This window comes from Mytilus galloprovincialis, chromosome 4 (assembly GCF_965363235.1).
Source record: "Mytilus galloprovincialis chromosome 4, xbMytGall1.hap1.1, whole genome shotgun sequence".
Taxonomy (NCBI): domain Eukaryota; kingdom Metazoa; phylum Mollusca; class Bivalvia; order Mytilida; family Mytilidae; genus Mytilus; species Mytilus galloprovincialis.
In genome coordinates, this window is record NC_134841.1 from 6,284,534 (window position 1) to 6,295,619 (window position 11,086).

General features: G+C 33.1%; 1 protein-coding gene across 3 annotated transcripts in view; it reads left to right on the forward strand.

Moving 5' to 3' along the window:
* Positions 1-6,358, forward strand: part of LOC143071218 (uncharacterized) — a 41,049-nt gene extending 34,691 nt beyond the window's left edge. For 2 of the 3 annotated variants that reach the window (XM_076245391.1, XM_076245390.1), the window contains one exon: positions 3,575-6,358. In XM_076245391.1, coding sequence (XP_076101506.1) covers positions 3,575-3,662 — 88 coding nt within the window. In that variant the 3' untranslated portion in view covers positions 3,663-6,358. The remainder of the gene's footprint in view (positions 1-3,574) is intronic. The other variant, XR_012976822.1, reaches the window with a different exon arrangement.
* The last annotated feature ends 4,728 nt before the right edge of the window (positions 6,359-11,086 follow it).

Here is an 11,086-nt window from a genome sequence, read left to right on the forward strand (position 1 = left end):
ATTTTGCATGTAATTTGAAGTGAGAAGTATCTGCCGATCAAACATATGTCATTTGAGGTTGACTTCAATTTCACACTTCATTGGTCTGGTCTATATTTTGTCAGAATATGGCCTATTCTTCAGTGACTTTTCATGATCGATCACTAATATTTTGTATGTTGATTAATAAGAAAGAGTTAAGATCTATATGATATATGGCATTGTCGTCATTTCCTTGGTTCATTTAAGTTTTTGGATTAAGTGTGCAGCTTAGAAATGATGTATGTTATTTTACACATGACACAACATAGAAAACTAAAGAATAAAGAGTAAATGTGCACGAAACCTAATCGCACACAAAGTCAATGCATAGAAAAAATACTAATGATCAATGGTCAAAGTTGCTGGAGGGTTTTCAACAATAAAAGAATCATTAATACTGTAAAACAGGATCAAGATGGTCCCTATTGTCGACTTAAGTAGTACTAGTACTTAAAGTATAATACTGCACTGTTACTACATTTAAATCTAGTCATAAAAAAATCACCAAAGTCTAAGCACAATACAAGACAAAAACAGACAGACAGATCCGGTATTAATGATTATTATGAGAATTACGATTTTTGCTTTATCCTACATATCGGTCTTTTAATGTTGTCTATAAAACCTAAAAGTCTTAAATTACAATGAATCTATGTTTTTGCTTTGAGTCCAGAATATTGTCGAAAAAATAGCTAAAAATTTTATTGCGTTTCAATGTCAGAAAGAGTCCGGGAAACGCTCAGAATGCACGAATTTACGTTATTTTTCTCAGAGCTTCTGGGGGCCTTTCGTGGCCCCCAGACCTCCGCTCCGCTCGGCGAATAGATTTTGCCTCACTTTTATAAGAGGCTAGTTATGGCCCAGAAAGGAATTAAGTGCTAGTCTTTGTAAGAAGCAGGCAATTTAGGTAAAAATCAAAACATGATCAGAAAAAAACCCACTGAGCTAATCATGTTATTTAATACTAACCATCATCCTGAGTTAAAAATTATTAGTCTTTCGTTTGTGTGTGTCTGGTAATATCAAATAACTCGGTTAGAAAATTGGTTAGAATGATAGCAAATTACAGAGTTATCTGCCCTTATTCGATAATTTCTAGTGCATTTCAACCAAATTGTATCTTCTATTACCAGAACAGAAAATAAAAATGAATGTTATTTTTGTGCATAACTACATATTATAAACTGAAATCAATGTCAAATTGGGTGGGGTTTTTTGGTCATGTTTTCACCACTGCCTGATTCTTAGGCAGACTGGCACTTAAGCCTATTATATTGGTTACATTGTAGTAATCCTTATTTTATATTTAGTTTCTCTTTCATTCATTCCATATATCCAATAAATTTTAAGAAATATAAAGCTGTTATGAAATGCTGAAATATGTTTGATTTGAGAAAATATGCAAAAAGATTTTTATAAGACCGCATTTTTTTTTGCGGTCGTATATTTGTATCACGTCGTTGGCTGCTGCGTCCGAAGACAGACAGTTTCCAGATAATAGCTTTCATATAAGTGAATAGAAATGAATAAAATAACACAATCTTTATAACCACTAAAGGAAGCTTGGGATTGATTTTGGGGGTTATGGTCCCTTAGGTTTAGAATTTAGGGGCCCAAAACAAGCTTTTATCTAGTTTCAGGACAATAAGTTGTGTAGAAGTATTTCAATTGCTCTGAAATTGTACCACAATGTTTAATATTATAAGTAGAAGGTTGGGATTTATTTTAAGGGTTAAGGGGCAATCAGTCAAGGAATAAAGGGCCTAAAAGGTGCCAAAAACAAGCATTTTTGTAGTTTCAAGACAATAACTGGTGTAAAAGTGTATAAATCTTTCTGAAATTATACCACACGGTTCCATACTACTAAGGGATGGTTAGGATTGACTTTGGAGGGTTATGGCTCAAACCATTTATGAATTGGGGGCAAGAAAGGGGAAAACAAGGGTTTTTATACGACCGCCAAAATTTTTGTGCTCGTATATTGGTATCATGCCGTCGTCGTCGTCAGCCTTGTCCGAAGACAGATGGTTTCCGGATTATAACTTTAGTACAAGTATATTGCAATCAATAAAACTTTAACACGATGTTTATAATCACAAAAGGAAGGTTGGCATTGATTATGGTCCCATCGGTTTAGGAATTAGGGGCCCAAAACATACATTTATCTAGTTTCAGGACAATAAGTTGTGTATAAGTATTTCAATTACTCTGAAATTGTACCACAATGTACACACCATTAGGTAGAAAATTCGGATTTATTTTAAGGGTTATGGGCAAACAGTCTAGGAATTAAGGCCCTAAAAAGGGCATTTTTGAAGTTTTGGGACAATAACTTATGTTTAACTGTATGGATCTCTCTGGCCAAAAAAGGACAAAAATTAAGCATTTTTCTAGTTTGCAGACAATAACTTGTGTTTATGTGAATATGGCTCTCTGAAAATATACTACAAGGTTTCTTACTACAAAGGAAAGGCTGAAATTGAGTTTTGGGGTTCTTGCTCCAAGGGGGGTTTCAATAAGTGAGGGGCAAAAAGGGGCCCAAATAAGCATTTTTTGAAGTTTTCAGTCAATAACTTGTGTTTAAGTATATAAATCTCTCTGAAATTATACCACAAGTTTCCATACTACACAGGGATGGTTATACCTTAAATCATTAAGCAATTAGGGGCAAAAAAGGGTGGGACCAAGGGTTTTTCTGGTTAAAGGATAATTTAGACAATTTAAAAGCAGTGTAAGGGAGGTAATCCAATTCATTTTGAATTTAAAGAATACTGTTATATTAACCAGAATAATTCAGTCCCTCCCCGTAATCGATCTCTCCTACTTGCGAGGGCCTGAATTCCTAACACGATAAAAACTCTTCACAAATCCTGGATTTTGATTGGTGTCCTGCAGAAGAGGTGACCAATCAGCAATTAGCTCAATATTTTCGTGATAGGTAAATCCCGAGCTAATTCCAAAAGGTTGATTGAAGATTTTTCATTGTCTATGCATTCAGACGTTATTGTAGTAAGCGGAATATAACAACTGAATTATTCGGGTTACTGTTATATGTATGTTTGATTACTTGATTACCTCTCTTACACTGCTTGAAAATTATGTTAAAGAATATGATAATTGTTCTGAGATGTGTAGCTGTAAATTTAACATTTTTCTCATTTCAGATTTCAGAAATTAGAAATAATTTTTCTTCAAATATTTTGTTTTTGAGAAGATTTATATTCAACAGCATAGTGTATTGCTCAAAAGCAAAAACAAATTTGTTTAAGTTCATTAGACAACATACATTCTGTGTCAGAAACCTTTGCTGTGTCAACTATTTAATCACAATCCAAATTCAGAGCTGTATCAAGCTTGAATGTTGTGTCCATTCTTGCCACAACTGTTCAGGGTTCGACCTCTGCTGTCGTATAAAGCTGCACCCTGCAAAGCATCTGGTTGCTCTTAAAATAAATGTTAATTTCCTTTATATGTTAGTGTGTGAATAAATTTCTTGCTAGTGAAGGAAAAATTCATAGGATATCATTTATTCAAAAGATTGTTTTTTTTCCAGGTTTGGCTATCCAGATCCTGAGTATCTAGACCGTGTGTTAGATGAGCTAGCAGTTAAAGGTGTAACCAAAGAGGACTTGAGAGACTAGGCTACAATAAACAAATATTGATGTTTGTAAATATGTTAAATATCATTATAGATTACTTTAATATTTTTCCTGTATTCATAGATAAAAAATTTTGGCAAATATACAATCATGAACTGTTGTTTATTATATGTCTAATTTTTGGCAAATATACAATTATGAACTTTTTTTTTTTTTTATGTCTATGAAGGTAGCAAAAACTTTTGTTTACTGGGATGTTGGACAAAAAGATAATGAAATATATTAAAATAGACATGTAATGCAGCATAAACTTCCTGTTATTTTTTTTAAATTTTATATTTAATTTGGTTGATGGGGCTAAAAAAAAGTGCATGTTACCATGGTTATTCAAGTTTAAAACTGGACTCTCTTTAAAAATCATGACATTTGTTTATTCTAGTTTGTTATTTACTGTTACCAATAATTGATCTGTGATATTTTTAACCTAATTGTTGTTAAAAATTAATTTTGTAATACACTATTATCTGTTGTTGTTTTTTTTTTTCATTTGTTGTTAAATTTTGTCTGAAAGGCATTGTTTGTATGTATGTATTGTAAACCTGCTATAGTTAGTGAAAGGCATTGTTTGTATGTATGTATTGTTAACCTGCTATAGTTAGTGAAAGGCATTGTTTGTATGTATTGTTAACCTGCTATAGTTAGTGAAAGGCATTGTTTGTATGTATGTATTGTAAACCTGCTATAGTTAGTGAAAGGCATTGTTTGTATGTATTGTTAACCTGTTGTAATCATTAACTTGGTCATCATTATTTATACTTATTATTTCAATTTTATCTAAATCAGGTTGAAAAACACTACACCATGGGGGATACAGAACACTTAAGGGAGATAACTCTTTAAAAATAAGCTTAATGTTGTAATTCCATAAGTAAAGAAAAACCAAGCTCCTCAATGATAGAAATTAGTTTTTTGTCAAACTGCTATATATCCAATGAAATTGTTCCTGTAAATTGTGCCGTGTCAAAATTTTATGAAAATTAAACAAGTCAAATCAATTTATTAATGTCAAAGTAGTACCCATTAACACAGTTTAAGGGTTTAGACATTCATTTTAGGTGTCTCATTCAATGAATCATATGGATATGTCTTTTATGTTTAAAAATGTTTCAGATATGATTGAATATGACTTTGGTGATTTGTTGGAAGTTCTTTCAATATTGTGAAAGCATGGAGTTGATTCTTAAAGTAAAATGACCATTTTGTACAGTTATTTAGTTTCATTGGAAGTAAAACTGGATTATTGCAATGAAGAATAATTTGAGCAGATATTAAGTTTTTTGTAATTCATGTATTGCTGTAATGGAAAGGAGTCGGTTTGGTATATTTTGTAGTTAAAACTGTTGAAGGTGTGATTAGGTTTGTTTCTGGGAAACCTTTTATGGTAATGGAAAATTTGGTAATTGCAGTTGTATCAGCATTTGTAAATTTCTAATCTTCATGACAAATGTTTTTTTTTTGTTTTACGAAACTGGTAGATTTCACAATATGTCCATAAAGAATGATGCCAAAGTCAAATGAAATCTCGTCATAAACAATCTTATTAGGATAAAAGAATAAGGTACATATCAATGAGCAGTAACTCAGAGACACAAATAACCAAAAGATCTAGCGGTAATTAATGGTTATTTATTTCTAACATACTTCTATGCCTCCAGGTGCAGTATTTTCTCACTGTATTGAAGACCCATTGGTAACCTTTGTCTATTTTCTGCTTTTTGGTCAGGATGTGCCCTTTGACACATTCACCTTTTTCATTATTAATTTTAATACAACACATTTAAAAAATTAAAATATAACCTTGATGAAGTAATTAAAATTGCAGGACAGAAGCAATATGAATTGTATACAGAATTTACCATTCAAAGTGAAGGAGATAATTATTTTTTTTACTATAAAGGTTGTGGTTTGCAATACTTTATACATATATTTTATTGTTTTGTTGTTTTTAAATCATTAGTCATTTGTATTAATCTTGTTCAAAACACATAGTTACATAATTGTATGATTTGGTAGCAAAGTATTGTATAGTTTTTCAAGTACACGTATCTAAAAATAAATAATAATTCCAATCATTTAGATGTTAATTTTAGACGTAGATGTTAATTTAAGATTTATATGTTAATTTAAGATTTATATGTTAATTCAAGATTTAGATGTTAATTTAAGATTTATACAATTAGTTGAATAATGTTTTATATACTGTAAACTCAGAAATTATTGTGGGGACTTTTTATTATGATTTTTATGGGGGGGAGGGGGGGGGGGGGGAATGCAAGATTTATTATTGCAATTTTAAGATAACTTGTCTACAGATATATGCATAGGTTATCAGCATGCCAGTTCATATTGTAAAACCACCCAGCCATATTTTAAGTAATAATAAAAGCCCTGCAATGATTTCTGAATTTACAATATATGTCTTTTATCTCATCTGCCATGATAGTTGCTGAATAGAATTTTTTTTTGTACTGTTTGTTTTGCGGCATTACCAAGGGTTTAAATGTGATACGGTTACACAGGCGAGACATCTCTGTATTAACAGTTCATTAATTATATTTTAAGTGTTGGAAATTATGAAAAACTAATGTAATGTATCAAATACTAACCAGTTTTCACAAATAAATGCATGTGCCTCTAATATATTATTTAAAAAAATAAACATCTCATTTTTCCATTAATATTCTGAATTTTCTTTTTATGCCTTTGGAGTTTACATTATGGAATGCAATCAGTTTTAAAATGCATGTTATAGTCAGAGACATATATACACATGTATATATATGTCTCTGTTATTATATAGTTATTCTCTGTTCCTCTGCATATTTATAAATTAAGGTTAACAGTAATTTTTAATTTTCTGTTTAGTGACTTATAGTTAGTTGCTAACTTCTACCTTATATGGTTTCTTGTGCAGCATTAGATGATTGGAACATATATCTAATTATTTAATTTTTATAAATCAGAGACCCTACAATTTCAGCATGCTCTTATTTGTAGTTTCTATAAAAATGTCAAGAACATTGTAAAAATGGCCAGTAAGACTCAGATCAATGTATGGTCTCTAATCAAATCGACGACCAAATTTATGCCCATCTAATCGACGTATATTTTCTTTGCTTCTCTAATCAACGTATATTTCTTCTCTAATCAATGTTCATTTTAGAAACAGAATACAAAATTGAACTTAACAGATATCAGCTGAAACTTCAAGACTTCTAAACATATTAAACCTGCCTAATTCGACACCTGAGTTTTCCAACATCCTGCTTAAATGACACATTTTCATGGTCCCAAAATATGCCTATCCTTGCAGAAAAAAACTGAGTATTCCGACATTTTTTTCTGGTCTGCCAGTGTGTCAAATTTCACAGATTACCCTGTATGTGTGACAAATAAAGTCTTTAAAAACAAATATTTTAAAGTTATGACCTACTGTACACAGGTTGTGATATAAATTTTTAAATTGCTAGATTGAATAAAAAGGAGATTTAGTATTTCCAATGGGACAACTATCCGCCAGAGTTCATAGTAAAGTGAATGTGCTCAGTTACAGGCAACAGTCTGGCTTTAAACAATGATAAAACAACAAACCTCAAAGACTAAAAAAGGCCACAAAATGAATAATGTAAACAATTCATATTAGAAAACTACAGTCTTATTTATAACAACCAATTATGAAAAGCAAATATGACAGACAACCACTTGACTAAATCATGTGGTGAGGACAAACGTGTGTGAGCACTAAGTCTTAATCCTCCCCTAACATGGATCGGTGGCGTAACAACACAACATAAAACATAATGCCAATTTCTTGTGTATATGTTTCATTCCAGTGGTAAAAATCAGAAATGTTTTAAAAAATATCTTACAGAGTTTATATTATAATACTCTCAAAACAGTTGGCTGTACTTCCTTTTTTTTGTCTAATGTTGAAGACTGAATAATGCCCTCTAAATGTTGTTTGGTTTTGTTGGTGTTTTTATGCCCCGCAACGAAGTTGTCGGTGCCATATAGTTTTACCCTTGTCCATAATTCCGTAATTCCGATATTCTGTAATTCTGTAATTCTGTAATTCCGATATTCCGAAATTCCATAATTCAGTCATTTTGTCATTCCGCAACAAACCTTTATACAGAGTTTTTTCTAAACGCCTTCAGATATTGGGCTGATTTTTTATGCGAGTTAACCATGACGAGTTACAGATCAAGCACAAGTTTTGTTCCGCTTCGCTAATTTTTGCTGAAATTACAGGCTTTCGACTTTGATAAATTATTGAAAATCATAGTTTTTTTCTATTCGCCATTCGTGTTGCTTTGACACATCTAGTTTTCATTGACTAACACTTACGTGCATGTTTAGTTGTCTTAAGAACCCTACAAAACATGTACCTGTATAAGTGTAAGTCCAGTAATTTATTATTTATAAGTCATTGGACATCAATTACATTGTAGATAAGACTACAATCAATCGGACGTAGTTTTGGTAATAAATGATATCACATAGGATGTCGATACGTTGATTTGAGAATGTGAAACCAGATTTGGATGTCGATATAAGGAACCGACATAGTTCTAAGTCTAACATATATAACTAATCAGCTAACAGGAAGTTGAGATTCAATGAACGTGAAATCCAATCAAACATTTTAGCATTTCCACATGAAGCCAGATAACAAATTTCAGGAACATCTGATTTGTAGTTTCTTAGAAAATGCAAAAGAAATTTCATGGGACTGAAAGAGAGGGGATATATATACATGTGACAGATCTGCAAATATGTCATACTATAGTTTACTTAAATTAAGTTTGATAAAAATTAACCATTGTTTTTTTTTATGAACTGCTAACCCTGCTGGAGCAACCAAGTTCTTCCATGGGTTTTGGTTGGGTATGTGTTGATCAAGTCTTCTGTTAGTTGTCTGTGTAGTGTTTTATGCACTATTTATTACTTGTCATGTGTTCTTTATTTCTTTTGACTAAGTGTTGTATGCAATTTTACTCATGACTTGTATTCCTCCTATATTATCTTCTCTCTCTTTTATCAATAGAATTCGCCGAGAAAATTATGTTTAAATAACCAAAAATTCTTCTGATAAATTTTCAACTTGGGTTCCATATTGTCCAATAAATTTCTTATGTTTTAATATTGATAACATGACTATACTATCAACGTAAGATGATGCAGCTGACATTGGTCTTATTGTCCTTCTCTACGCCTATATCACCCTGCTCAGTCACCCGTACAACGTATCACGGTTTTGAGAGGAGAGACAGCATTATTAGTGAAGTCACAATGTGTGAGGAGAAGTTATCAGCAACGTCACAATGTGTGTGGAGATGTTAACAAGCTAGCTTTCGTCAAGCGTAAAACTGTCTTAGGGAGGGGGAAAACCAGTAATAGATCAATAAACAGATAATCAGGTTTTCTTTTAATAGATATCGTAAAATATAAAGTCACAAGCCACAATGTGCACCTTTTTGACGAGTGAGCCCACAATATCTAGAAAACTTGATAATCTATACAAATCAACAAAATATGAGATAATTGCCAATAAAGCAGCCACCCAACTATGTAAGTTATTATGACATCTATAGACGTGATTATATTGATTGATGCTTGACAACATGTTGATGTCCAACAAAAGGTATTAGTAATTTGTAGTGTGTAGTATGTAAAGCCCCAGTCCCACTTGACCACAATCGCACCACGCTCACAGCGATCTAAAATAAATTCAGATCGTGGTGAGGTCGTGGTATGGGTGGCAGCTTTCAAGATGCTACTACGTCCTCATTACGCTTCTACAACGATCCCGCTACGATTATACCACCTTCTCACCGCACTTATTCTGCGACCTCAATACGCTTATCAAGATCTTTCTATGCTCATCACATTCTCACTACGACCATACCAAGAGTTATCCGATTGCAACACGATCTTACCACGCTTCTACTGTGATTTTAGCACGTTCTTATCAAGATTATATTACGTTCATATCGCGATCTTCCTATGTTCATATCGCGATCTTACTACGTTCTCAGCAATAACGTCAACATCATGTTCCATATCAATACAGTTCCATTCCTTCTATTTCTGATTAATACATAGATTTCTCGGAAACAATACAGTCATGCCACCAAAATCTACTAGAACATGTGGGCGTGGTGGTAGGGAATGGTGTAGAGGCAGAGGGAGGTAATGAATCCTGATCAAGCAGAGATGTCAGACCGACCAATCCAACCGAAATTACAACCTATTGCTGGTCCATAAAGCTCAAATGACGATATTTTAGTGAACTATGGAAGAGATGACATAGATGTGTCAATAGATATAGGAAGATTTGGTATGAGTGCTAATGAAGCAACTCTCCATCCAAGTAACAATTTACAAAAGTAAACCATTAAAGGCCAAGGTAGTGCCTTCAACACAGAGCCTTGGCTCACATCGAACAGCAAGCTATAAATGGCCCAAAAATTACTAGTGCAAAGCCATTCAAACGGGCAAACCAACATTCTAATCTATATCAAAACGAGAAACATGGTACAGCCGTTAAAGAAAATGGACAAAAAGTCCTAATTACATACAGACAACAAAACCAGGAGAGATTTCATATATTTTATGTGAAAATGACAATGAGAATGATGGTTGCAGTATGAACGTAGTCAGGTCGTAAGAAGAGTGTGATGAGGACGGTAAGGGTGTGCTAGAATCGTACTATGGTCGTGAACAGCGTGGTATAGTCGTAGTGGATGTCGCAGTGAGAACGTGATGGTCGTAGTGAGGTCATAATAACGTCGCTGTAAGAGCGTAGCACAGTCTCTCCCTCCGAAAAGAATCAAGCTCTCGCTACGATGGTACAATAACCTTTGCGATCTTACTACGATCTCAGTGCGCTCTCACTACACTTCAACTACGGCCTGATTTCGCCACGACCGCACCACGATTGTTTTGAACATGTTCAAAGGTGGCCATGCTCATCACAATCTTGAAGACCTCACCACAACCGTGGTACAACCTTACTGCGATCTACATGATCGTACTACGATCATCAAAATTTGCAATTTTTTCACAGATCGTAGTGCGATCGTGGCCTTGTGGGACTGCGGTATAAAAAGAGATGTAGATGTCATCATAAAGTATTGAATTGTGAACAGATGCTCACACCATACCACTTGTCTAGTTTCATTCATTCTTAAATAGTTTCATACTTTGTTTTTGATGTACTATTTTTTAAAACTATGTTTTGGTGTAACAGTCAGGGTTATTGAAAGTCAATTAAAAAACTGAACAGGAGGGTTAAGATTTGATTTCTGGAAATTGTTGCCGAGTCAGTGAGCTAATAGAAATCTTTACATCAATAACTATATATAGGCACAGGTACCAAGTAATAAATAAATAAAACAGCAGTG